Genomic DNA, 27222 nt, shown 5'->3' with positions numbered 1-27222 from the left:
TCCTGGGCCAGGGAGAGTGGCCAGCAGCCCGACAGACCAGCGCCACAGCATCCCCCGCCTGTGCCCCACACAGAGCTGCCCCATTCCCCTGCTCCGCCACCCGGCCAGTCAATGGCAGGAGCTCTGGGAGGGCCAGGCCAAGGATCCTTTGCGATGGAGCCGAACCTGCACGCGCAGGGCGCCTCCTGCCCCAATAGGTTTGGCAAAGAGCACTTGTCCAAAGCAGCTGGGTGTCGGGGGCCACTAGCTCCCTGGCTGCTAGGGGCTGAACATGGCGTCTGGGGACGGTTAGCGCTTCATCTGCACCCCGCCCTCCCCGTGACAGGCTGTTCACCAGCCCCATTGACAGAAGGGGGAACGGGGACAAAGGTTAAGGTCAACATGTTCACCTGGGTATTTAGGCCGCGAAATACATGGCCTGACTATTGCAGTCTGAGCCCCTCCAGGCTATTCACACTTGGGTGCCTCGATCTGGATTTAGGTGTCTAGCTGGAGCTGGCTCTCCTGCTGGGCTGGGCGGGAGTCCCATCAGCGTTGGCCTTGGCAACACTGCTCCCAGCCAAGAACTGGTCTCCCTGCTTCCTCTAGACCCCAAGGGCGAGCCCTGGACTATGGACAACCTGGGAGCTTTAGGAGAAAACAGTGCCGAGCTTTCAGCGCTAGTGGCTGCGTTACGTTTACACACTCAGGGCTTGTCTATGGCTGAAACGCTGTAGGGGTGCCGCTGTAGCGGTTCGGTGAAGTCCCACCTACCCTGCAAGGAGGGGTTCTCCCATCGTCACATGCACTCCACTCCCAAGAGCGCTAGCCCCGTGTACACCAGGGGTTAGGTCGCTTTAACTGCGTCGCTCAGGGGAGTGGATTTTTCACCCCTCTGAGCAAAGTAGTTCAACTGACCGAATTTCCTAGTGTAGTCCAGGCCTTAGGGGATGTCTGCACTTCAAACGCAGCCGTGGGGCCACGCCCTGCAGCGAGGAGGGGGGTTCTCCCATCACTGTCGTTTATTCACCTCCCCAAGAGGAGGCAGCTAAGTCAATGGCAGAATTCTTCCACTGACCTAGCGCTGCCTACACCGGGGGATGGGTTGTCTAGATACAGGCCTACAGCCAGAGCTACACTACAGACTTACACTGGTATAACTGCATCGCTTGAGGGTGTGAAAAATCCACGCCCCTGAGCGCTGTAGTTACACCGACCTAGCCCGGGCAGACAGCGCTGTGTCAGTGAGAGCTTGTCCCGTGGACATAGCTTCTGCCTTGTGCGGAGGTGGATTAATCACGCCAATGGGAGAAGCTCTCCCGCTGGGCTAGGAGCGTCTTCACTTAAGTGCTACGGGGTGCAGCTGTGCCAATGTAGCCTTTTAAGTGTAGACCTGCCCTGCGTCTCTCGCTCTCGGGGGTGGATTGTTCTGTGCCTGAGAGACGTAGCTCGGCGCGATGTGAGTTTTCAGTGTAGCCCAGCCCGAAGTTCCCTATGACGTTCCCCTCCCCCCAGCGGGCAGGCTGGAACGCAAAGGGAGCAATGTCCCCATTGCGAAAGAGAGGCCAGACAGTGTCACTCTGGTGAGGGGTGGAGCTAAGGTTACTCATTAGCCCTTCTAGCTCTGCCACTTCCTGCCTGTTCAGCGCGCAGCCGGGCAGCCGGGCATTCTGGGTCACCAGGCTCCGGCCTCGCAGCTCCTGGAGCGCTTCGCTTTTCTCATGGTCGCACGATCCGCGGGAACGTGGCTGTGTCTGGTGCTTCCTCGCTGCTCCTCTGGTGCGTCTGCCGCGTCTCTCAGACACGCACCCCGCCCCACCCCACACTCAGTGAAATCCCTCCACCACCGTAGCTGGCTTCTTGATGGGCTGGCATGGGCGGACGCTCCTGTTGTGTCAGCTCTCTGGTTCCACAAGGGAGCTTAATTGCTTCTTTAACCTGACTGAAAGTGGCTGTCACGACCACCAGCAGCGTCAGTGAGGTTTAACCCAATCATTGACTCTCACGTGAAACAGTTAAGGACATTGCCATGGAGGTGTGAGCTAACCGTGCACTGAGTGCCTGGGACAGGTCTCCCCTGGCCGAGCAGTGCAGCCACAGACTGGGCTCACTGCAGGGTCTTGTCACGCCAGGAACAGCGAGGGACTCACCGTAATGAAGGCTGCGAGTCTGGAAAACAAAATGGCAGCCTCATAAAAATGTCACAGGTTAGCGAGCCAGCCCAGTGTGTGTGTGTGCTTGGGCAGGCGCTGGAGGCTGGTGCAGTGAGTGGGGAGATGTGTGTGAAGGAATGTGTGGGGTGCACATGGAGGGCTGTGGGGTGAGCCATGGCTGTATCAGTGGTCCCTACGGGAGCTCCACTAGTGCAACCCCCATGGGAAGGAGCTGCCTGGTGCAGCACGGTACATGCACACGGGGCCTGGCACCGCCATGGCCAGGTACAAATACCCTGAGGGGAGGCCCCAGGGGCTCACGTGGCTGCTCTTACAGATCGGAAGTTAAGCGACGTGCGGATCAAGTTTGTGGAGAGCGTGAGCAAGGCCGTGATCAGCACCCTGCTGGACGACCTGCTGGAGAGACAGGTGCTGAACGAGGAGGAAGTGGAGGAGGTGAGGGAGAGCTACAGTAAGAAGAGTGACCAAGCCAGGTGCCTGATTGATGGGGTGAGGAAAAAGGGTGCCAGAGCCAGCGAAATATTCATTGAGCGCCTCTGCGTCAGAGATGTCCACCTGGCCACAGAGCTGGGGCTCGGAGCCCCCTCGGGTGAGTGGTGCCACAAGGGCTGGTTCTCCAATCTCTGTGGGGCTGCACGCACGGGACACCCGGCTGGGCTGGGCAGGGGTTCTCCCATGGGCACTGGCCTGTGGGAGCCCCACTCCGTGCAGGGTTCTCTCCCCTTCCAGGGCGTGCGACATGCTGCTGCCCAGGCCCATGTTTCCCACTCTGGGCAGAGCCAATGCCACGGACGTGCCCTGCTCTTTCCAAACACAGGCTTTGGCTGCACTGGGATTCCCCGGACCCCTGATTCCCAACAGGGCAGCTAGAGAGGCCAGGCTGACCCACCCCTCCCTGCTGGGCGTCAGCAAAGGACTGAGCAGCTTCCTGCCCTGAGTGGCAGAGGTGCTAGCACAGCCCCATGAGCGTCCTGCTGGGGACGGGGTTCCTCACGCTGGGATCTCCCCTTGGGGCGAGGGCTGGGCAGCAGCTGAGCCGGGCCCCACATGCTGCCCAGAGTGCGGAGATGCTGCCCTCCTTCCAGAGCAGGGTACCCTGAGTCCACCCACCACGTTCCATGACCCTGTCACTCCCAGGTGCACAGTGGCAGTCGAGGGGCGATGGAGAGGGACAACTCAGGCTGTCTCTGCTGAACGCGGGAGACTCCCGGAAGTTGGACAGTCACGGCCCTGCCTATCTCAGCCCCCCAGCAGGCCGTGGTTCTGCCCTCGCCAACCCACCCCATCGCACTAGCCAGTGTGGAGGGGTAGCCGCCTCGCCTTGCTGCTCCCTGTTCTGCGTTTCTCCCTCTGCCTTTCCCAGGGGGGATTTCAGGACAGCACGTGTGGCTCCCAGCTACTAACTGCCTCCTCTCAGCTAACGCAGGGTTTATGATCCCAGGGACTGCTGCAGAAACCCAGCCAGCGCCATCTCAGGAATGGATCCAGCCCTGCCCCCGGGAATTCGTCCAGCGGATCCAGAAGGAGGAAGCAAAGGAGGTGCTCTGTGCTGCTCCCTTTGGGCTTCTCCCATCGGGTGCATGCGGCAGAGACCCCAGAGCTCAGGCACAGCCTGCTGGCTACAGCCAGGTTTTACCTCCAGCATGGCTGTGAATGTGTACAGCATCAGTGCCATTGCACCCCCGATGGGGCCCCAGGACCGGGGTGCAGGAGGGGTGGAAACCACCCTCCTGACAATTTTGCCCCCCAAGCCCTACACCTTTGTCTGTACAGTGTGGAGCCAGAGGAGAAGTGGCTGGTCTCGGCGGTTTGACAGTGTTTGATTTTAGCTGCACGGAGACTGCAAGTTGCCCCTTCCTGCCAGATACCTTTGATTGCTGCCTCCAATGCCAGATCAGCTGTGTGGTGTCAGGGAGGGGGGAAGCCATGGAAGCAGCAAGATCTTTCTGAGCCCTCCAGAGGTTACCCGAGCAGTTGGGGAACAGTCCCCAAGAGGAAGCTAAGCTTCTCCGTGATGGTCGTGAGAGCGCTGCAGGCTCCTCTGTGGAGGGCAAGGTCCAGCCAGCCCCACGTGATTAATCACAGGCAGGTTTGCTTTATACACCGAAGACCAAGATCATCCTCATGCTCCAACGGCCCCTTAAAAATGCTCTGAAGGCAGGAGCTCTGGCCCGAGGCAGCACTTTCCTGGGGTTCTGCGCAGCCTCACGGACTCGTTTTCGCTAACAGACCCCATTAGAAACCGCCGCACACACTAGCACTGCAGTAACGCTTCACCAGCTGACACGAACTCCAGTCAGAGACCACCCATTCTCCACCACCTGGCTGTGCAGACGTGGGGATCGGGCTGGATCCTAGCTCTCCCCACTCAGCCTCTGGCCCAGCTGTGCCCAGCTGTTTGGCTGTAGTGGCCCCAGCTATGTTTCTGGCTGTGTGAACAGTGTCATACGGGGACTGGAGCTAAGTCTGGCTGCATCCACCAGGATGATATAGACCCTTTCCCCCTCAACAACAGCCCCCATGAGAGAGTACTTGGAGGGCGCCCTCTTCCTCCACAGAGACCTACTGCCCAGGGGCCATGGGACAGTCTCCTTGTAGGGATGCTGAGGGGCATGGAGCAGAAGGGGGTCCTTGGTAATTTGAGGAGTGGTATCTAGAGATGTGGGTAACAACCTCCCTATGGGTCGTGGCTCCATTCTGCCACGTGCACTAAGCCCCCGAAGTGAGGGCTGCGTCGTGGCCGGCCCAGCATGAGTTTTCCTTTCTTACAGATCTATTCCATCCTGGACAAGGCGACGCGAACCCGCCTGGCCCTCATCATCTGTAATGTTGAGTTTGAGCATCTCCGCAGGAGGGACGGGGCTGACGTGGACGTGAATGGGATGAAGAGGCTTCTAGAAGGGCTGGGATACAAGGTGGAAACTCACTGCAACTTGAACTCCCAGGTACAGGACCTCCCCAAGCCACCAGTGACTGCCCCAGGCCCCTGGGGAAGATGTTGTGACCTTTGCTTGGTTCATTCCTGGTTCAGTCCCCCCTTGGCAGGGGTCTTGGGGCTGGTTCCTTCTAGGAGCTGCCAGTAGGGGGACGTCAGATCCCTCCCCAAGCCCTCTCTGGGACGGGAACACTCTCTCCATGGAAATCCTCCATCCCAGAGGGCACTGGCTGCTGCCGCTGGAGGTCTTACCCCACCCCCAGCGGTGCCCTCAGGAGTAGCAGTCATTCTTCTGGCTGCTGTTCACTGACACTGCTGTCCCCGCGTTGCTTTCAGGCCATGGTGGAGACCCTGAAGCAGTTTGCTGCTCGGAACGAGCACCGGACCTCGGATAGCACCTTCCTCGTGCTCATGTCTCATGGCGTCAGGGCTGGCCTGTGCGGGACAAAGAGCCAAAGCGAGTCCACAGACATCCTTCCCATTGACACCATCTACAGCACCTTCAACAACAAGAATTGCCAGGCACTGCTGGGAAAACCCAAAGTGATCATCATTCAGGCCTGCCGTGGGGGTGAGCCTGCACTCCGGGACAGGGCGGGTGGCACCCACTGGAACAGGGGTGTGGGAAAGGGAAAACATGGCCTGCTCTGGGCCGTAACTGGTGCCCATGTTTCCCAGAGAACCACGGACAGGTGTTGGTGAGTGACTCTGCAGAGCTCCCTGGAGGCGGCTCCAGCCTCGCTCCGCTGCCCCCTGAAGGGTTAGAAGATGATGCAAGTCACCAAATCCACGTGGAGAGCGATTTCATCGGTTTCCACGCTACAACGCCAGGTAACTGGCTGCCAGGAGCAGGCCCGGGGCTGGGGCTGTGCTGGGACATGCACAGAGAGCATTGGCTCTAAATTGGCTGAGCCCATGTATCCAGCTCTTCCTGAGACCCTCCGAACCCCGATCTGCTCTCTCTGCTCTGCTGATCTGCTCCCACCACGGCCTCCAATGGCCTCCTCCTGGCCAGTCCTTAGGGCCTCTACCCCAGCCTTGACCTCCCAGCCACTCACTGGGCACTGAGACACTGTCCTCTCCTACCACTCTGAACACGACCCCTTTTGGTGGGGCTGCCCCCGTCACTCTCAGGGGGTTCCCAGGCGCCCTGCCCTTGGCTCGTCTCCCTTCACACCCTGGACAGCCCCACAGGCCGCAGCTCTCATCTGCACGCTGATGGCTCACACAGCTCTCTCCATGCCTCGCCTGTCTCCTGACGTCCAATCCCGCCTCTCGGCCTGGCTCTTGGACATCTCCCTTCGGGGGTCTAAGTTCCCTCTAAGCTGCGCGTTGCACAGCAGCCTATCAAGGGCCACACAGGCGCTCAGGGCTGCAGCGGGGAGAGGCGCCTCTCCCCTGGCCTCAGCCCCAGACCTGCCACGGTGGGGAGAGACGCTCTCCCCCAGCCCCGGAGCTGCTGCGGGAGAGAGGGCTGGGGAGAGTCCTCTCTCCTTGCCGCGGCCCCAGGGCAGCCTGCATCCCCGGCACCACCTCAGAGCCCTCACCCCCACCCCCGTACCCAACCCTCTGCCTCAGTCTTGAGGCCCCTCCCACACTCCGAACCCCTCGGCCCCACCCCCGCCACACACCACTTCCATATTGGTGAACATAACAAAATTCATTCCGCACATGCATGGGAAAAATTAGAGGGAACATTGTCGAGTGTCCTGTCATCATCTTATCCTGAACACGGCCAAACCCAAACACCTTCCCTTCCCTCCCAAACCCTCCCCCTTCTCCACCACGGTCGAGAGCCCCCAGCCCCTGTCACTCAGGCCAGCACCGTGGGGGCTATTTCTGACTCCGCCCTCTCCCTTGCTGCCCATCCCGGCCATTTCCAAACTCTGCTGCTTCCTCCTCAGCATCTCCAAGATCCCTTCTTTTCTTTCCATTCCCACACCAGATCTCTAATCCAGGTCCTGACTGCTGCACCTGCCTCCCGCTGGCCACCCGGACGCTCCCTTTCCCTCTGGCCCATCCAGAATCCAGCGATAGAGCCACCTTCCTTCTCCATCCATCTGATCACGTCCCTCCCCTGGCTCCCTGTCCACTGTCACATCACCTTTACGTCTCTGGCCATCTCCCCCAAGGCTCTCTAGGGGCTGGGGGAGAGGCTGGAGGTTTCCCCACACAATGAATAGCTGCTGACCTTTGAATGGCCACCCTTGGGCTTCGCAGTCAGGGCCCCCGGAAATGAGCGTGGCTCACATCACTCCAAGCACTGCTCTCCAGCTCTTTGCAGACATGTCTGCCCTGCTTTCACTCTGCCACACTGGGAGGCTTTCTGCACAGCCAGGAGGGCTGGAGGCTAAGTTCCCTGTAAGCTGCGCGGCCACACAGCCGTGCAGCAGGCTGTCAAGGGCCATGCAGGCAGGGAGAGGCGCCCATCCCCCGGCCCGGCCCAGCCCCACTGGAGCTGCCAGGGAGAGGCGCCCCTCCCTTAGCCCGCCCCAGCCCTGGCACCTATCACCCGGCCCTGAGCTGCTGCAGCGAGAGAGGGCTGGGGGTAGTCCTCTCTTTCCCCACCACAGCCGGGGCAGCCTGCACCAAACCCCCAGCCCCACCCCAGAGCCCGCACCCCACCACACCCCAACCGTCTTTCCCAACCCTGAGCCCCTCCCACATCCCAAACCCCTTATCCCCAGCCCCACCCCAGAACCCACACCCCTAGCCGGAGCCCTCACCCCCTGCCCCAGCCCTGAGCCCCTCCCACAATCCGAACCCCTCAGCCCCACCCCCACCACACATCACCTCCATATTGATTCACATAACAAAATTCATTCTGCACATGGATGTAAAAAATTAGAGGGAACAGTGGCTGGAGGCCTCTTTTGAAAGCAAAGTTTAGATGCTGGAGCACAAGCCGCTCACCCAACTGTCTGGAGTCAGCCCAGGCCAGCCCGTGAGCCAGGAAGTCCAGAGGCTCATTCCTGACTGCACCTACAGCCGGGAGCTGCACTCCGTCTCTAGTAGCCTCTTGGCCCCCTGCTGCGTATCTAGCTCTGCAGAGAGGACTCACTAAACTGGATTGAGCAGAGCCCGGCTTGACAAAGAGTGGGTGTAGCAGGGTGTGGTATTGCAGTGCAGTCAGGGCCCACAGACCTGGATTTCCTGCAGGAGAGCTGTGACCCAGAGACCTGGAATGGGAAGCCCTCTGGTTAGCGAGCTTTCCAGAAAGCCCTGCAGGTGACGGTCCCTCTCTGGGATAACTGGAGACTCAGATCTGTTCTGCTTTTGCCCTTTCCATTTGTTCTCTGGCCTGTGCTGTACAGGAGATCAGCAGTTCCCCAAGTGGGGTCCACAGTGGGTTACGCGGGGGTCCGTCCCTTGAGCCAGGGTCGGAATATGCCGGAACAATGTTCTGGCACTTTTGCTGCACGGAGGAGGCCATTTTGAGACCAAAACGGCATCCTCTGTGCAGCGTGACCACACTGTGTGTGGGAGGTCGCACTGGCAGGATATTCTGCTAGGACTGGGAATGAAAGGGGTCCAGGACACTTAGTAAAATGCCAAAGGAGTCCTTGTCGGAACAAAGTTTGGAAACCACTGGCTCAGATAATCATAATGGCCCTGTAGCTGTGTGGCCACCTACTGCCCCCCAAGCGCCTTCTCCTGGCTGGGAGTTGCTCTCCAGCCTCTTGCCTCTGTGGCCGTCCCGTCTCTTCTGCAGCCATTGGCGAAGTCACAGTTCACAGAGTAATTCAAACCCAAAGGATCCTGTTTATTGAGCCTCCGGTGCACATTGGCCCCCGACTGCAGTTTAGGCTCCCTCTCCCAGCATCTAACACAAAGGCTTTCCAAACAAACCACAGCCTGAGGCCGGCTTCTCCCCAGCTGTAGCTGGCCACAGCCCCCTCCTCCTCGGGGGTCTGTCCATCTCTCCCTACCTGGAGAGCTTTCTCCTGCTTCTTGCAGGCTCAGTCACTTGCTCAACCTGCAGCTTCTGGCTGCCTTTTACCCTGGGTGGGACCACTTGATTCCCCCCAGGCGTAGCTCATCCTTGTCATCAGGGCTGGCTTGGCCTCCGGCTCTCCAGCCCCTGGGCAAGCCACCCTGGTACAGGCCCCTTCTGGCCTGAGCTAGGAAGGGGTCTGCTTGGCATAGCACTGTGTCTGTGGCAATCCCTCACAGCCCTCGATCGCCAATGAACCATCTTACCACCCTGACCCGCCTCTTCCTCTCCCCACCCCGCAGTAGGGTGACCAGATGTCCCGATTTTACAGGGACACTCCCGATTTTGGGGTCTTTTTCTTATATAGGCTTCTATTACCCCCCAGCGACTGGGCCAGAACCGCTCAGCTTTGCCCTCCTAGTCATTCCTCTTCTCTTCCCTTAACTTCAGCCTCATTGAGAACTCCCAGCTGCTCTGTGAAGGGTGAAATCCCTTTGCCAGCCCCAGCCCCCACATCTCCAGTGTCTGTTGTAGTCTAGAGGAACAGAAGCAGCCCTACTCCACGTTGTGTAACAGCCTTTTGTCTCCACAGACACTTTGTCCTGGAGATGTCCAAAAACTGGGTCCGTCTTCATCACCCGTCTGATAGAGCATCTTCGAACCAATGCCTGCCGCTTCCCCTTGGAGGAGATCTTCCGAAAGGTGACTCCGTCCTTCCTGTTACTGGGGTTACTGGGAACACCCCCCCTGCTACGATCAGCAGTACCGCAGCAGGGAACTGTCCCCAGCCCCATGAGGAGCTCTGGCTGCTCATGCAAATCAGTCCCCTACAGGCATCCACAGTGCACAGTATATTCAAACATGCTCCGTGTCTGTTTGATCGGGGGAATCTTAGCAGAGTTCACAGCGCACGTCTTCAGGGCAATCTGAGAGGAGAGGCAATGGCCTGGCCGGACCCACAAAGGGACAGGTCTTGCAGTGCCGAATTGGAAGCAACCTGCCACCTAGTGGATTCCACACCCTGTGAGCTAGGCCCCAGGCTCCCTGTGCAGTGCATGGGGAGAGACAGGCTCCCGCAGGATGGGATCCACAAAAGCCAGCCCGATAGATGGGGAGCCACCTAAGCTGGCCAATGGAAGATGCCAATGAGAGGGGGGTGTACTAAGCCCCACCCCTCGCAGAGCCTTAGGCACCTAAGCCCAGGCTGCAGGGAGGTGCCTGTCTCTCCTTGTGACCACAGCCAGGAACCCCTCTGTGTGAGCTGTTTCTTGCAGGAAGAGTGGTGGTGCACCCCCCAGCTCCACCCCAAATGGCGTCCTCCCTCATAACTAAGGCTAAGAGTCTGTCACGGGTATTTTTAGTAAAAGTCACAGACAGGTTGTGGGCAATGAACAAAAATTCACAGACGCCCATGACCTGTCCCTGACTTTTACTAAAAATAACAGGGGGGGTCTGACCACCCGGGGGAGGGAAGCTCGAGCCCCATGGGGGGACACTGACAACCCAAGTGGGGCGGGGGGGATTCCAGCCCCTATGACAGCTGGAGCTGAAGCCAAAGAAGTCGTGGAGGTTTGTTAATCACGGAATCCGTGACAAAATTGTATCCTCCCTCAAAACCTTAGTCCAGTGGTCAGGGCTCCTCTGGGATGAGAGAGACCCAGCTTCAAGTCCCTCATCTGCTTGATAGGAGAAGGGGTCTCCCGTCTCTGGAGAAGGCGCTAACCACTGGGCTCTGGGATAGTCTGTTGTGGGGCTCCCTGGTCGCTCCTGTTGCAGCCATTCCACCGTGGCTAAAGAATTAGCTGGGCTGGAGACCGAGGGTGAGTGACCCTACGGTCAGAGCGCTCACCCTGTTCTAATCCCGTCTCCTCATCAGGCAGAGGGGGAATTGACCTGGGGTCTCCCACATCCTAGCCCTAACCAGGGGGCTAAAGGACACATCTCCCTGTTCTTGCCTCTTCCCCGGCTGTTTTGTATGGAGTTAGGCGTGCTCAGATAGGTGGGGGAACGTCTATCTCCACCTGGCCTGAGGATTGTGCTGAGAGTTGGGTGGGAGATGGGCGTTTGGACACATGGCCAGCGGCAGGAACAGAGGCGTCTAGGAGACTTTTCCAGTAGAAGTGTAGGTGTCGAGTGAGTTTATGCGCCTACTGCTGAGCAGGAGTTCTGTGGGCCACAATGGTGCCTAAAATTGGGCTGCAGGTGCCTAAATCCCTTTGTGGGCCTGGGTCCCACCCCGGGAGTGGTGTCCTGCTGTGAAACTTCCCTCCATCCATCCCCACTCAAGCTGTTGTCCCAGAGATGGCCCAGTAACGTACATTTCAGAAATGAAAAATTTACTTACTCCTGCCACACAGCTGGTAAGTGCAGACCCTACAGCTCTGTTGGGAAGTGACCGCAGGGACATTCTCTGCATCAGTCTCACTCGCACAAATCACAGTGTTTAAGGCCAGAAGGGACCATTGCGATGATCTAGTCTGACCTCCTGCATAACGCAGGCCAGGGAACCTCACCCAATAATTCCTGCATCAAGCCCTGACCCTCTCCCCATCTTCTCTCCAAGCCTGCTGATGGGGGAAGGTTTTTGTCCATTTCTTCTCCCACCTGGGACCCTGGTTCCTCCACACTGTTCCCTCCCCCCTCCAGCCCCTTTTCCTTCCTCTCGCTCTCCAGCTGCCACGGAACCTTCCAGCTCCACCTGCCATCCAGCTCTCAGAGCCACTGCCCTGGAGAATTCATTCAGAAATGGTTTTGGTGATCACAGCAGCGTTCCTTGTTCTTGGGCCCAACAGGAGCAGCCTGGGCATGCCTGCCATGACAGACGGCAGCATGTACTGGGACATGCATAGCATGTGCGGTGTTTGTATCAGAGGTGGCTCGAGCATGCATGTGCTCTAGTGGCAGTAGAGGTGCAGCCTGGCTGTCATTATCATCATGCAGATTCCCAGGGGAACGTCTGCTCTTGATTCTGCCTATTCTCCCCGATGTTATTCAAGGTCCGGGCTTTCTAGTAGCAGTTTGGTTTGTGTTTAAAGTGCTGCCGGTGCCCTGGAATTGTGACTGATCTGACCTCTCCTCCCCATCTCAGGTCCAGCTCTCCTTTCAAAATTTTCCTCGTCAGATGCCCACCAAGGAAAGAACTACCATGATAAAAAAGTTCTATCTGTTCCCAGGCCATTAGAACCAGCCCCACAGTAAGTATCTGTTCTGGAGTCTCTCAACAAACATTTCTACTATGACCAGTAACTGCACGTGTTTTTAAGCGACGGGGCTCTCGTTCCAGACATATCTTGTAAATTCACCTTCCACTCTCGATTCCAGATTGCCCAGGGTCTGGCAGATCTAGATTCCACTTCGAAGGCAGCTTCTCCCCTTACGTTAGGGTTCAGGCGAGTTAGATCTCCCCATCCTCTGAACTGAACTAAAACCTTCTCTCCGTAGACACTGGCTGTTTGAAGGAAAATCCTGGATAGAGGAGTTCTAGTAGCCAAAACTTTCTGTGACTAATCTTCTCTTCTTAGAGCAGCTTTGTGCTTGAAGAAACGAGTGACACGTAGCACAGAAAGGGACTTTTAATTCTAGGGAGACACGGGGAAGCCACAAGACACTAGCCAAGCACAGTTCTGCCCTGAAGAGTTACACCTTTCCAGGAAGGAAGAGGAAAGAAGCAAGAGAAGAGGGAAACTCGGCATCCAGGGAGTGTAATTTCAATCCCTAGTGAAGCAATGTAATAAATAGAAAACGCTGTAATCCTCTCTAGGGCAATGGAACTCTGAGCAGGAAGCAGCATGGGGTGGAGGGGCAAATCATCTCAGACAAACAATAGCTTCTCTGAGACTGACCCGTAAAGGTAGTAGCGAATGGGAATGCAGCAGCTACAATATCTGGATATTAGTAAAGGGGGAGTTTATTACACTCTTAGCTGAAATGATCTCCCACTGGGCTGGATGTGACACTCCTTGGGATGGAAAACCGGTGGGAAGCTCAGGAAAGAAAGGAAATGATCAGCAGCAATGTATCCTGTGGGAAGAACAGTGTTAGATTTGCTTTTATCAAATATGTGCCGTTGTGAAGGAAGAGAGGGGAGTAAGTTGGCAGGAGTTGGGACCATTAACAGGGACATGCTCGATCCCAGGGTGTAGAAACGTGGGCAGGAAATAACAAAATGAGATTCATGGTGGAGAAACGCAGAAAATTCCTTTGGTGAAAAACCACCCAAAACAAACCCCCAGCCGGGAAGCAGCGCTGCTGAGCGGGAGCTTGGGGCTTTGGTAGCCAGGAGTTGTAGTGCAGTAAGCCAGTGATTTGCATTAAACACAGAGACAGCAAATGACGGAGCAAGGGCGAGTTGACCCTTTGCACACTCTAGCCTGTTCTGGGCACAGCATCACCAGCAAGGCACTGACCGATTGGAGGGAGTCACAGAAGAGCAAAAGACTGTTCATTGCGATAGAGGGCACCCAGAGTTCCGGGCACATGTCTAAACCCGTTGTAAACCCCATGCAATATACAGAGCAGACAGATGTGCACAAATACCCCTCTCAAGCTCCCCAAATTCAGCCTCTCCCCACCCCCTCCCCCCAAACCCCTGACCCTGGAGACCAGAGGCAATGGCCCGTTTACTGGATCAGACTGGGAGGCAGGGGAAGGGATACTGATGAGAACCACTGGGATGCAGAATCGCTGGTGGAAGAGCCAGTGTCTCTCTTGCAGGGACCGTCTTTGCTGAGGAAGGAAGTGACAGGACGTTCAGAGAGCTGCATTTATACTCAGCAGGGACCAGCCTTGTGCTCTACCCTGCTATGGCTGCCTTCAAGGTTATAATACCCCTAAGAGCTGAGGGAGTTCCCCAGGCTCACCCGAAGGAGCTCCGGCCCAAGAACGAGACTCCCGCATCCTTAGCGAATGCAACGTCCCTCCTGGGGAGGAAGAGCCACTGTATGGCCTGTGCTGCCGAGCTGCACTGGTGAACTGTCGCTCTTCTCTCTCCTCTCCAGATAAGCCAGCGCATGTCCCATGGGGGCCCTGCCGCAGTCAGCGTCTGCACATTCAACATTGGCACAAAGCTCAAGGTCTCTCTTCCTGCTGCCTGCACACTTTCCACCTGTGGCTTTCCTCTGAACTGCCAGAAGTGCCTTCAGCTTCTCACCAGCCCCTTCCCCTGCGGAAGTGCCTCCTCTTTGTGACAGGACAACGGTAGCATCAGCCTGGAGCTCCTGCTGCCACATCTCTATCAAATGGCTCTTCCTAGCGAGACAGCAGCACCCCCCAGCTATCTAGATCCTACAGCACTGACATCCCCGTGGCCCCGTCCCTGAGATCCAGTTCACACTCTGATCATTCCCTCCGGTAGCCAGACTTTGAGTCCCCGGACAGTCAGACAAGTGAGTCTCAGCCACATCCTTCTTGGTAAACAGCTGGAGTCTCCCATTAGGGATATCAACAGCAGGGGCGTCTTCACTGTAGTTAGCCCAGGCTCCTGTCCCCTCCCCTCCGCATACAAAACCCTCTCACCTGGGCTTTCCACCTGGGCTAGCTGCCCCAGCTGAGGGTGGCTTCGAGCGTGGTGCTGCTTTCACTGGGGCTGGGAGCCTGCCCACTTGGCCATGAGGATGCAGCTAAATCACTCCAGTGCTGACGGTGCACCTCTGCCTTCCCACAGTCCCCCCCCAGGTGCCCAGGACAGGCGCGTCCCACAAACGCGCTGGGAAAGAGTCATGCAGCGACTCACCTTACAGCAGCACAAAGAACCATGGGCTTTGCCCACAGTGCGGATGCAGTAACTTGGGCGGGGTTTTGCAGTGTGGCTGCTCACAGCCAGGTTAGACTAACCCAGTGCTCACACCTGGGGTGCTGATCACCCGGGTTGTCAAGGCTGCTTCCCCACTTTGAACTTTAGGGTACAAATGTGGGGGCCTGCATGAAAACTTCTAAGCTTAACTACCAGTTTAGATCTGGTCCGCTGCCACCATTCCCAAAGCTAATTCCCTTCCCTGGAAAGCCTTGAGAAACCTTTCACCAATTCCCTGGTGAGTACAGATCCAAACCCCTTGGATCTTATAACAAGGAGAAATTAACCATCCCCCTCCTTTCTCCCACCAACTCCTGGTGAATACAGATCCAAACCCCTTGGATCTTAAAACAAGGAGAAATTAACCATCTCCCTCCTTCCTTCCACCAACTCCTGGTGAATACAGTTCCAACCCCCTTGGATCTTAAAAACAAGGAGAAATTAACCATCCCCCCTCCTTTCTCCCACCAACTCCTGGTGAATACAGATCCAACCCCCTTGGATCTAAAACAAGGAAAAATCAATCAAGTTCTTAAAAAGAAGGCTTTTAATTAAAGAAAAAGGTAAAAATCATCTCTGTAAAATCAGTATGGAAAATAACTTTACAGGGTAATCAAACTTAAAGAGCTCAGAGGACCTCCCTCTAGCCTCAGGTTCAAAGTACAGCAAACAAAGATAAACACTCTAGTAAAAGGTACATTTACAAGTTGAGAAAACAAAGGAAAACTAAGACGCCTTGCTTGGCTGTTTACTTACAAGTTTGAAATATGAGAGACTTGTTTAGAAAGATGGGGAGAACCTGGATTGATGTCTGGTCCCGCTCAGTCCCAAGAGCGAACAACCTCTAAACAAAGAGCACACACAAAAGCCTTTCCCCCGCCAAGATTTGAAAGTATCTTGTCCCCTTATTGGTCCTTTGGGTCAGGTGTCAGCCAGGTTACCCGAGCTTCTTAACCCTTTACAGGTAAAAGGATTTTGGAGTCTCTGGCCAGGAGGGATTTTATAGTACTGTACACAGGAGAGCTGTTACCCTTCCCTTTATAGTTATGACACGGGTTAACTCTGCACTTATGGGCATACCCTAGGAAAGCTCATCTGCTGAACTCGGGGGGGAACATGGAGTGTGGCAGCAGCCGTCTCCTCCCGCTATCAGCGATTCACAGACCCCCTGGAATGGAAGGGGCCTGTGTCCGTTCCCCTTACAGCGAGGCCGGGTTAACTGAGCTCACTCCAAGTCATCCCCACTAGATGGCAGCCAGGCTGAGCCTTGAACAGCTGCTGCGGTGATTTCCCAACCTCACTGAGCTGTTCGCTGCCTTGTTCTCGTTCTCTGTAATTACAGGGCCACATTCTGCCCATTGTCAACTCCAGACTTCAGAGTGCCGAGGCTGCAAGTGGCCCATGACATTTGGGTTAGTGCTTAACCCACATTTCTCTGTTAAAACCTAAGCCCATTACTTCTGTCCCTGGCCCCAGCTAAGAGCTGATCCCTCTCCCCTCTGGAGCAGCCCTTTTTCTGCTTAGTGATGAGCGAGAGACACTCGTCTACACCACTGCAAGGCAAGAACATCAGGAAGGGAGCAGGGTTCCTTGGCATGATACATGGGGGGTAGAACTAGGAGTAATGGGGTGAAGTGATGAAAGGAGAATTTAGCTTTGTTGCTTTCTGGGCTACTCCTATGGCTGGGACGAGGAAGTAAGTGACTCCTCGGACCAGAGGTGTCCTTGCCCTTCTCCGCGGTTGCGCTGCTTCTGGGCACACTCTCTGGTTTCCCTGTCTCATTGCCTGTGGTTACTTTTATAGCTGGTTTTACCGTGTTCTTGAAAAGCGATGAGTGTAGGGACGGGAGCGGCGGTTTGGGGGGTTTTAGAGACATCAGAACTCATCTCGGGGCCATTTTAAAAAATACTTTTCTGTGCCTGTGAGCACCTGTTCCCAGGGATTGTTTCTGGCCATTTCCAGAGATGCCGAGAACCAGCAGTTCCCTTTAGCTCCAGTTCACCCATTTCATACATTCCAAGGAAAAAAGGGACCATTGTGACCTTGTATTGTGACCTCCCGTAGAGCACAGGCCAGAGACCTGCCCGAACATCATTCCTAGAGCAGAGCTTTGAGACAAGCATCCCGCCTTGGCTGAAAAATTGCCAGCGATGAACAATCCACCAGGACTATGGGTAAAATGTTCCAAGTTCAGCTGTGGGTGCTCAGCCCTCCTAGAAATCAAGCCCTTGGTGCCTCCCAGACCGGGCTGATTGTATTCCCAAAGCAGAGCTAGGAGGACCTGGGGCTCCATGCGCAGTATTTCTCCCTGAAACGCCAGCCCCTAAGGGACCATGAAGTGGTGCAAGGACATCAGCCTCTGCAGGGCAGGCTCCAGCGCAGCCCCCGCTTGGTGCTATGGCATTAGAAGCCCTAAACTGGCAGCTAAATCCCCAGCTGTCTTAACCCACTTCTGCTGCAACACCCAAAGAGTCATCCCAGTCCCTCTCTCCTGCCATCGAGGGGCTGCAAGGAACACTCCATACTCAGTTCAGTGCCTGCGAGGCCAACGGCTACAGCGTAGGACTAAGGTGGCAGAAAAAAAGGGAAGAGCTGGGGAAGGGAGCAACTGTGTCTGAACCTGAGGACCCAGGTATCTGCAGGTGTCTCACCCACAGAATTCCTTTGTACCTTGAAAATGGCTTTTCACAACGTTCTGCCAAGGGCCCAACATTCATGCACTGGCTTTGCCTTTGCGAGCGGAAGGGGAAGTGCCTTTTATTCCTTATGCTTTGTGTCTGCATCGTCTGACCCTCCCTTCAGATGCTGTTAGTCTCACGATCACTGGGCTGTTTCTCAAAACCGCAACCCTAGGGTCAGGTGAGTATGTGAGGATCTCAGGTTCCATTTGAAAATGAGATGGAAGTTTCTAGCTCTCCTGGGTGCAGAGGAAATCTCAATGTGACTCCCCCAAAAGCTCAATCCCCAGGAGACCCGTGAACAGAACCCCAGTATATTGCAACCAGTCTCAGGAATTTGGGGTGCCTGATGCAGAACTTTTGAAGGCTTGGCATTGGACAATACCAGGAATGATTTTAGGGTTCCCACAAACCTCTCCACCTTTGTCTGCACCCTGATTACTGTATTTCAGTGGGTCAGGCTCATTCTGTGGAAAGGAACAATTCCAGTTTCATGATGGCCCATGGTTTAAGTTTAGGACTCCACACTGCTCGATTCACAGCAGAATCCCACTCATTAGGAAGGGTTGGTTCAGAACCCTGTCACATTCAGCATCACTCACTAGGAAACAGGCTCACTCTCAGGACCACCATCATCTTTAACCTTTCTCCGCTCTGCATTTCCTTCCCTGGAGCAACTCCTGTCCCCTACCCCCTCTAACAATCCCAGCTTCTGGAAGTTGTTGGTTTAATGATACCCAGTACATGGGGTTGCGTCCCTGACCATCTTGGTTAATAGCCATTGATCGTTCATCCTCTAGGAACTTACCTAATTTTTTTTATCAGAGGGGTAGCCGTGTTAGTCTGAATCTGTAAAAAGCAACAGATCTGAAGAAGTGAGGTTCTTACCCACGAAAGCTTATGCTCCCAATACTTCTGTTAGTCTTAAAGGTGCCACAGGACCCTCTGTTGCTAATTTTTTTTGAATCCAGGTATGCTTTTGGTCTTCACAACATCCGATGGCAAAGAGTTCCACAGGTTGACTGTGCATTGTGTGAAGAAATACTTCCTTTTGTATGTCTTTAATCTGCTGCCTATTAATTTCATTGGATGACCCCTAGTCCTTGCGTTATGTCAAGGGTTAAATAACATTTCCCTATTCACTTTATCGATACGTTCATGATTTTAGAGACTTCTATTACAACCCCCTCAGACATCTCTTTTCTAAAATGAACAGTTCCAGTCTTTTTAATCTCTCCTTCTATGGAAGCTGTTCTGTACTCCCTACTCATTTTTGTTGCTCTTTGCTGCACCTTTTCCAATTGTATCTTTTTTGAGATAGGGTGACCAAAACTGCACACAGTATTCCAGGTGTGGGCGTACCATGGATTTATAGAGTAGCTGTGACGTTGCAATGATCACATGTCACTGCAAGACTTTATTGCCCACTTGCCAGCACACAGGTATACATGAAGACTTACAGGTAAAACACAGCCATCTACAGACAATTGTCCTGGTTAATGGGAGTCATCAAGATTCCAAACCACCATTAATAGCCCACACTTTGCATAATTACAATAGGCCCTCAGAGTTATATTTCATATTTCTAGTTTCAGATACAAGAGTGATACATTTATACAAATAGGATGATCACACTCAGTAGATTATAAGCTTTGTAATGATACCTTACAAGAGACCTTTCGCATGAAGCGTATTCCAGTTACATTATATTCACTCATTAGCATATTTTTATAAAACCATAGAGACTGCAACGTCACAGTAGCGTTATATTTTCTCTTTATCTATCCCTCTCCTAATGGTTCCTAATTTAGTTAGCTTTTTTGACTGCCACTGCATATTGAGCAGATGTTATCAGAGAACTATCCACAGTGGCTCCAAGATCTATTTCTTGAGTGGTAACAGCTCATTTAGACCCCATCATTTTGTACATATAGTTGGGATTATTTTTTCCAGTGTGCATTACTTTGCATTTATCAACACTGAATTTCATCTGCCATTTTGTTGCCCAATTACCCAGTTTGTTTTGGACTTATCTTGAGTAATGTAGTATTGTCTGCACATTTTGCCACCTCACTCCCTTTTCTGGATCATTTATGAATATGTTGAGTAGCATATCCCAGTACAGAACATGGGTGCACCTGCTATTTACTTCTTTCCATTGTGAAAACTAACCATTTATTCCTACTCTTTGTTTCCTATTGTTTAACCAGTTACTGATCCTTCTTATCCCATGACTGATTAGTTTGTTGAAGAGCTTTTGGTGAGCGACCTTGTCAAAGGCTTTCTGAAAGTCCAAGTACATTCTATCCACTGGATCATCCTTGTCCATGTTTGTTGACCTCAAAGAATTCTAATAGATTGGCGAGGCGTGATTTCCCTTTACAAAAGCCATGTTAACTCTTCCCCAACATATCGTGTTTATCTAGGTGTCTGAGAATTCTCTTCTTTACTGTACTTTCAACCAATTTGCCTGGTATGGAAGTTAGGCTTACTGGCCTGTGATTGCCAGGACTGCCTCTGGAGCCTTTTTAAAAAATCAGTGTTGCATTAGCTACATTCCAGTCATCTGATAGAGAGGCTGATTTAAGCAATAGGTTAAATACCACCGTTAGTAGTTCTGCAATTTTATATTTGAGTTCCTTCAGAACACTTTGGTGATACCGTCTGGTCCCGGTGACTTATTACTGTTTAATTTATCAACTTGTGACAAAGCCTCTTTTATTGACACCTCAAGCTGGGACAGTTCCTCAAGTGTTTTACCTAAAAAGAATGGCTCAGGTGTGGGGATCTCCCCTGTATCCTCTACAGTGAAAACCAATGCAAAGAATTTATTTAGCTTCTCTGCAACAGCCTTGTCTTCCTTCAGTGCTCATTTAGTACCTCGATCGTCCAGTGGCCCCCCTGACTGTTTGGTGGGTATACTTAAAAGAAATGTTGCTGTTAGTGTTTGTGTCCTTAGCTAGTTGCTCTTTGAATTCTTTCTTGGCCTGCCTTAGCATACTTTTCCACTGACTTGCCCGAACTTATGCTCCTTTCGATTTGTTTTTCAGTAGGATTTGACTCCCAGTTTTTAAAGGATGCCTTTTCGCCTCTAACCACTTCTTTCACTCTGCTGTTAAGCCATGGTGGCATTTTTGGAGGGTGGGGGTATGTTTAGTTTGAGCCTCTATTATGGTGCTTTTAAAGAGTGTCCATGCAGTTGGCAGGGAATGGGGGCAGGAAAGGTCACATCTCTCAGAACCAGGGGCCCAGACTTGAGAAGCTCCTGCTGCTTCACTTACACTCGGTTCACATTTGGAAGATTTTAGCAGGCACAGGAAGGCTAGAGGCTCACTTTTGCATTTCAATGGCAGTCAATGCTGCAGAATGTGAACGCTTCCTCACCTGCTTTAAAGCCACCAAGCAGGCTGGTTGCATCCCTCCGCTGGGTGCTCGTCACCTTGGCTCTATTTGCATTTCCTTGCAACTTGTCTCCAAGGAAAAGGGACATGCGTTCTTTAATCAGGCTGAAGTTCATAGTTTTCCAGACATTCCAAAAGCCACACAGACAGGATGAAAAAGCTATTAGTGCTCGGCTGATTTTATTACTATAGGATTCTCTGCCTCAGTTTGCCCTTCCTCCCTGAGCAGAAGTTGCTGACAGTCACTAAATATTCTGCTGTTAAACACTGGGAAAGCATTTTCATCTTCCCTGGCTAGAGAGAAAGAGGATGGTTCTGAAATAGGGTCCTGTTTTCCTAGTACCAATTTTTTAAAGTGCACTCACAGCCAGCAATTAACCTGTTTATCATTGTTTCTAAAGCCATGAAATCAATACTTTTATGCTATGCCTGTATTTACTTAAGGCGGCCAACTGTTTTTTCATTTTCATCCTTCTTTCCTCCCAAGATGTTTCACCATTCTGGCAAAACCTGGACACCATTATGATAAATGATTTCCCCAATAACGTGATTTGTTTCTTATTATGACACTTTGCGTTTCAAATTAGAAAAATTAAACAAAAGGTGATTGACACCGAACATGAGGGAGAAAGTCCCTCCTCACAGCGAGCTGCATTAGCTGTGGAATGACGCTGCTAAATCAATGGGAGAATCCCTGCTGGCTGAGTGATTTAAGGTGCTGGGGAATACGCTGCAAGCCCTAGAGCTGAGACACATCACGACCAATAGGCTTTGTCCATCCCTAACCTACCTGATCTTCAGAAATCCTACAGTTCTCGAGAGTCTCCATCCCCAAGTGCTGGACATCCGTCTGCACACACCACTGAAAGGCAGCTCCCTCTGGAGCGAAAGGCAGCCACCATCATACAACACTGCAGAAGGGCAAACGCTGGCTAAGCTCACGAGACAAACCCTTATGGAAAGCGCTGAGGGACCCAGGTGTAGGGACTTTGGGGGCAGCTGACTGGCCAATACACAGTAAACTGCTCGGACTAAATCGCTACTGCAGAAGGGTGAAGACGTGAGGTGATCCTGCACAGATCGAACCTACAGTTCCAGGGAGCCTGGGGATTTCCAGACCATGGTCAGGCCACTAAGCCAATGGTGGCTGGTGTCAAAGGAGTTACAAGAAGAAAACACTTGGTCCATTACATCTCTCCGCTGTCATCTTTGCTGTAGGCCAGGAACATCCAACCTGAGGCCCCGGAGGGTGCAAAGGAGATAATATGTATTTGATTGCGAGCTGAGCCACACCCTTCATTTTTAAATGGAAGCGTCTAAGTGCATGTCTACATGTGCAGCACGTCTGGTGAAAGACGCTCTGTGCCGACAGGAGAAAGCTCTCCCATCGGTGTAAAACACCACCTCCCTGAGCAGCAGAAGCGATGTCAGTGGCAAAAGCTCTCCCACCGACCTAGCGCTGTGCACACTAGCGCTTACGTCACTCACAGGGGTGGAATATTCACACCCCTGAGCGACATAAGTTTTGCCGACATAGGCAGTAGTGTAGACATAGCCTGAATCAACTGCATTGCTATGTCCTCCCCAGCAGCCTCCCACCCCTTCCACTGCAGCCCCCAGTGCAGTTCTGGTGTGAGCTGGCCGAGCTCTGAGAAGCTCCTGTCTCTTGTCTGCATCCCGGGAAGGGGAGAAGGGAGCGCTGGGTGCTCCGTCACCGGCTGTAATAAATAAGCAGTGGTGGGAGTGACATTGTGATATCTAACAATGACCCAGTGCTAGCGGTAGGGGAGGAACTCAGCTGACTCTGCCTGAGGCTAGAGCAGTGCCTGGCGAACGATGGCTCTGCTCTCCTACAGGGACAGCCCCGGTGAGGGAAAGTGCCGGGGAAGCCAGGAACCAAGAACCAGTTCCAGCTCTCGCAGTCTCTGCCCCAGCCCTGGCACAGAACAGTCCGGGATATGCTGCTCTAACTTATGCCAGCTGGCAACAGTCTCCCAGGGACCATACACCAACTGGGGACAGCCAGAGTGCAGCACACTCCAGCCACTTCCTTCTCACCCGAGGGCACCCCTCTCCACCAGCGGTGTAAGAGTTGGCTATAAAGCTATACCCCAGTGCTGGGGGCTTCTCCCACACCAGTGGCATTCCCAGCAGGGGTCAGGGGTGGTTTCCTTTCCTTTGCTCCACATCAGAAGTGGGAAAGGAGGGGAACGGAGCAGAGAATCTGCCCTAAAGTATTGATTGTGGCCGCCTGATCTTTCTGACACAACGTTTGGCACTAGAGCTACAAAGGACAGACACCGATTACTCCTGAGGGCATTTTGCGCCAAAAAATTAAAAAGTCTGCTCAAAAAAATATAAAAATGCTGCAAAATTGTGCACATTTTATTTGTCAAATAAATGTGGAGGCTCCACCATGGCACTGGGGACCACAGGCCACTGGCTGCAGAGGTGGGAGGCAGATCACTGTGCTGCCCTCCCCCCCCCGCTCCCCGACATGGACTCAATGTTGAGGCTGCACCCAACCCTGACACTGTGCAAGGACCGGGCCTGCCCCAGAAACACCCCAGGGCCCTGCCCTTCCATGCCAGGTGCACCAGGTGTGGGCAGGCAGGCTCAGCACCTCCTCCCCGCACCCGGCCAGCACTCCCCCCCCCCCCCCCCCCCCCCCCCACCCCCCCCACCTCCCCCCCCCCCCCCAGCCAGCGCTCCCGCCTGCTCCCCACCCCCCAGCCAGCGCTCCCGCCTGCTCCTTCACTCCCACCAGCGCTCCCATCTCCTCCCCGCACCCGGCCAGCGCTCCTGGCTGCACCACCCCCACTCCCCAGCCAGCCTCCCATCTACAGCCAACGCTCTTGCCCCACTCCCCACAGCGCCCCCTGCCGGCAGAGACCGGGGCTAGTCATTGGCTCCCGCACTCTGCTCCCCGTCTGCCATTGGACAATCCCCTTCCCCGCCACCACCGCGCCATCCGGCACAGCCCCTCCCTCAACCGGCAGAGCTACGGGGCGGGGCCAGGGCTCTGAGTGACATGGGGACCCTCCCCGAGATCTCAACTCGCCAGACCCCGGAAGTGCCCCTTTCCAATTCCTGTGACGTAGGGACCCACCTTTCTGAGCCACCAATAATCGCGGGTTCGTCCCCCTTGGGTGCCGGGGCGGAGCCGGTGATCCTACCCACTGTGCCCATTGGCTCGCCGGGGACGCGCTGTGATTTGTCACTGGACGTTTCGCTGTGTGGTCCCGCCCCTCGCCCGCCCCCGATAGGCTGCCAGTGCGGGGGTGTGTTGGATCTCCGCGGGCCAGGCTGGGCGGTGCCGAGGGGCGGGAGGAGATTCCGTTCGCTGATTGGCCCGCGGCGGGGCGGGCGCTGATTGGTTGCAGTGGCAGGGCCTGTGCGTAGAGGTGTACGCGGCAGGGCGGGAGTGACGGAAACGGACCGAGGTGAGACCCCCGTGCTGGGTACAGGCCGCCCCGGCCGGGTCCCGCCGCCCGGGGACTTGCGCGCGGGGGTTTCCGCCCACAGCCTCTCCGGGGGCGAGCCTGGGCACGTGCCCGGGGGCGCGCTGCGCGTGCAGGCCCGCTGGACGGAGCCGTGCGCGTGCCCCTGTGCGCGTCCCCGATACGCCCCCCTACATCCTTTGTGCCCGCCCCCGGCCTTCACCCTTCTCCCCACGGGCCGCCCGCCCCGCCTGCGGGTCCCTGGCCGCCCCCCAGCCCGCTGTTCCGAGCCCAGCCCGCCCTCTCCCCTCCGCCCCTTGCTTGAAGCGAGCCCGCCCGGCCGCCCCCCGGGCCATTCTCCTCCCCCCAGCCCTGCCCCGCAACCCCGTGTCCCCTCCCTGCCCCAAGCTGTTCGGCTGGCCCCTGGGCGGCCGCTGGCCCCTGGGCGGCCCCTGGCCCCGCTGGGCTCGCTCCCTGCCACGTCACCGGCCGCCTTCACCTCAGGTTGGCTGGTTTGTTCCTTGTTCAAGGAACGACTTGGGTCGGCCTCTGGCCTGTTACACAGGAGGTCGGAGTAGATGGTCAGTGCCCCTCTGGCCTTGGCTGGGACTCTGTGGCCGCGGGCCAGTGCTTTCTCTTCGTTTTCCCAAGGGTCACTCACAGGTGGGGTTTGAATTCACGTGAGAAGTGACAGAAGACTTCACTTCCCATCATTTGAGGTTCTGTCTGTCTTGCTGTTCCTCATATTTAGACATTGAAGTGAAAAGTGCTCCCCTCCCCCAGGTTCAACTTCTTCTCCGTCATATTGGCTGTATGCTTGATCTTTCTGGGATTGCATTGTGCAATTTATCTCCCAGTTTCCAATTCCAGTTGAATATACTTGCTACTTCTGTCTCTGCAAAGAGTCTGTCCACATATCACTGTGATAAAATATCTGCCATTCTGTGTAGATCTTGCAAGGCTAACCTGTTTTGGATCTCTTCTTCTAGACTTCTGTCTAGTGCTTACAGCACTGTTTCTAGGTGAGATTGTTTGCTCTGTTGGCTAAGAGGTTTACGTTGCTGAGACTTGGGAACGATCTCACGTAGCAGTGGATGATGATTTTATTTGGTTTTAGTTTCTGTTCCTCTCAGACTTTCTGGGAAAGGGAGAGTTTCCTGCTTTGGTTGAAGTGTCATCAAAAGCTGAGTACCCTTTTCTATATGTTAATTGCTGAGCAGCCATATTGCTGGAGTTTCTCTGATTATGTTGCACTTATTTGCAGAACTGAAGGTGTGAGATTTATTTAGATGGAACATATATGCATGAGCAGCTATGGTAACTTTCAGTTCATTTAAGCTTGCAATGGGTGGAAAAAGTAGAGGAACAGTCATTGACGCAACCTGCTTTTTATATATAGCTTGAGCAGAGGGGCCATAAACCTACAACTGTTTCAAGTGTGTGACAAGCAAGGCTGGAGAGGAATTTAGGATGATAGATGGGTTTATAACTAGGAGCAGCAGGACAAAACTAAGCCAGGGAAAATCTGCCACTGTGTGGTACTAGTCTCCCTCAGAAAACGGTGGTAACTCTGTAACACCGACAGATCCCGGTGGTCGGCGGATGGGATTGAACCTGGGACCTCTGGAGCTAAATGCATGAGCTAAAAGCCATATAGCTCTTAGCAAAAGCTGTATAGCAGACTCATTAATCTCTCTCTAAGTGATCTTGGTGCCACTAGATTGGGACAGAACACCACACCTAGGAGGTGTGTGGGTTACAACTCCATCACTTGGGCCACTTGAAATAAGAGTGGTCAATGTATTAAAAAATGATAGGAAATTACCTCAGCCAGAAGGTGACAAAGAATGTCTGTACAGCTCTAGCTTTCATAAAGAGATTTCAGCGTAGTCATCCACTCCCTGGGGCCCATGTCCTGCCTTCCTGTCCCCAGGCTCAGCCAGTAGGAAGTGGAGTGTCTGTGTTTCCCCCAGTTTTTGTAACCTAGCTCTTTTAATCTTTTAATTTGCAAAAAGAGCTACCTCTTGGTCACAAGAGCATAGCCAGATCTTGGTGGAGGTCAGCTGCTTGGTACCTGCTCTGCTCTCTGTGTCTTGCAACCAGGTGCTTTCCCCCAGCCCCCTCTGGCTACATGTGTAGGGGTGCCCAGGCAGTGTGAGGGTGGTGAGTGGGAGCCAGCCCCAAAACTTAACCACAGCCTCCCAGGGATCCAAGCCCTGGGGATGCCCTTCACCTCTCCGCAGGCTGTATGTGTGTGTGTTTTTCCTCTGAAACCTATATTTTATGTCAAACTTCAAAACAAACAGAAAAAAATAAATAATCAACCAAAGAACAACACCATCACTGAATGTCCCATTTTAAAAATTAAGAATTGCAAAGTTTCATTTTAATAGTTTGACAGCCCTTTGATGTCCTAATTATCCTCAGACACGTGCACATAGGAATTTTCCTGCCAATCTGACTCAGCCTAAAGGTTGAGTGTCCTGTTCTCAGGTTAGATGATAGTTCAGCATAAAGCCTTCTAAAACTGCAGTCATTTTACTGAGACAGCCACCAAAGGAGCTAATTATGCAATTATCTACTCCTGTGATCCTGAGTCCCGTCAATAGCACCCTCAGAGTTAGGAAGCAGGGTGCGCAGCAGAGTTTTCCGACAGTGTAACACATTCATAGGGTTAGAGTTTCAACATGCTGTGTGTGTGTGTGTGTGTGTGTGGGGGTGCTAGCCACTATGGGATAGGGTTACTTTCACTCACGTATGTGCACTGCAGTGTGGATGCCAGAGCCCTACGTTTGAGCGTGGGTCAGAAAATCCTTAACCTGGAGTAAAAATACAGTGTAGACGCTCAAACCCAGAGTTCCCTGACACAGGTCAGCTGACTCGAGTCCC

The 27222-nt window shown here is 54.0% G+C and overlaps 1 protein-coding gene across 1 annotated transcript; it reads left to right on the top strand.

Annotated features, from left to right (window-relative positions):
• Positions 1-271: 271 nt before the first annotated feature.
• On the top strand, positions 272-14947 carry LOC112118743 (caspase-1-like). Its single transcript, XM_026658521.1, has 9 exons — positions 272-287; positions 2446-2742; positions 3595-3692; positions 4925-5098; positions 5425-5659; positions 5767-5919; positions 9615-9724; positions 12111-12216; positions 14020-14947. The coding sequence occupies exons 1-8, from the start codon at positions 272-274 to the stop codon at positions 12201-12203; spliced, it is 1176 nt and encodes a 391-aa protein (XP_026514306.1). The 3' UTR covers positions 12204-12216; positions 14020-14947.
• The last annotated feature ends 12275 nt before the right edge of the window (positions 14948-27222 follow it).

The sequence above is a fragment of the Terrapene carolina genome, unplaced genomic scaffold (genome assembly GCF_002925995.2).
Source record: "Terrapene carolina triunguis isolate 2854851 unplaced genomic scaffold, T_m_triunguis-2.0 Scaffold454, whole genome shotgun sequence".
Taxonomy (NCBI): domain Eukaryota; kingdom Metazoa; phylum Chordata; order Testudines; family Emydidae; genus Terrapene; species Terrapene triunguis.
This window is presented reverse-complemented; position numbering and strand designations above follow the sequence as displayed.

Coding starts and splice junctions, on each gene's coding strand:
- LOC112118743 (XM_026658521.1), top strand. Junction 2,743..3,594: donor GGGGCTCGGAGCCCCCTCGG/GTGAGTGGTGCC, acceptor TTATGATCCCAG/GGACTGCTGCAGAAACCCAG. Junction 5,920..9,614: donor TTTCCACGCTACAACGCCAG/GTAACTGGCTGC, acceptor TTGTCTCCACAG/ACACTTTGTCCTGGAGATGT.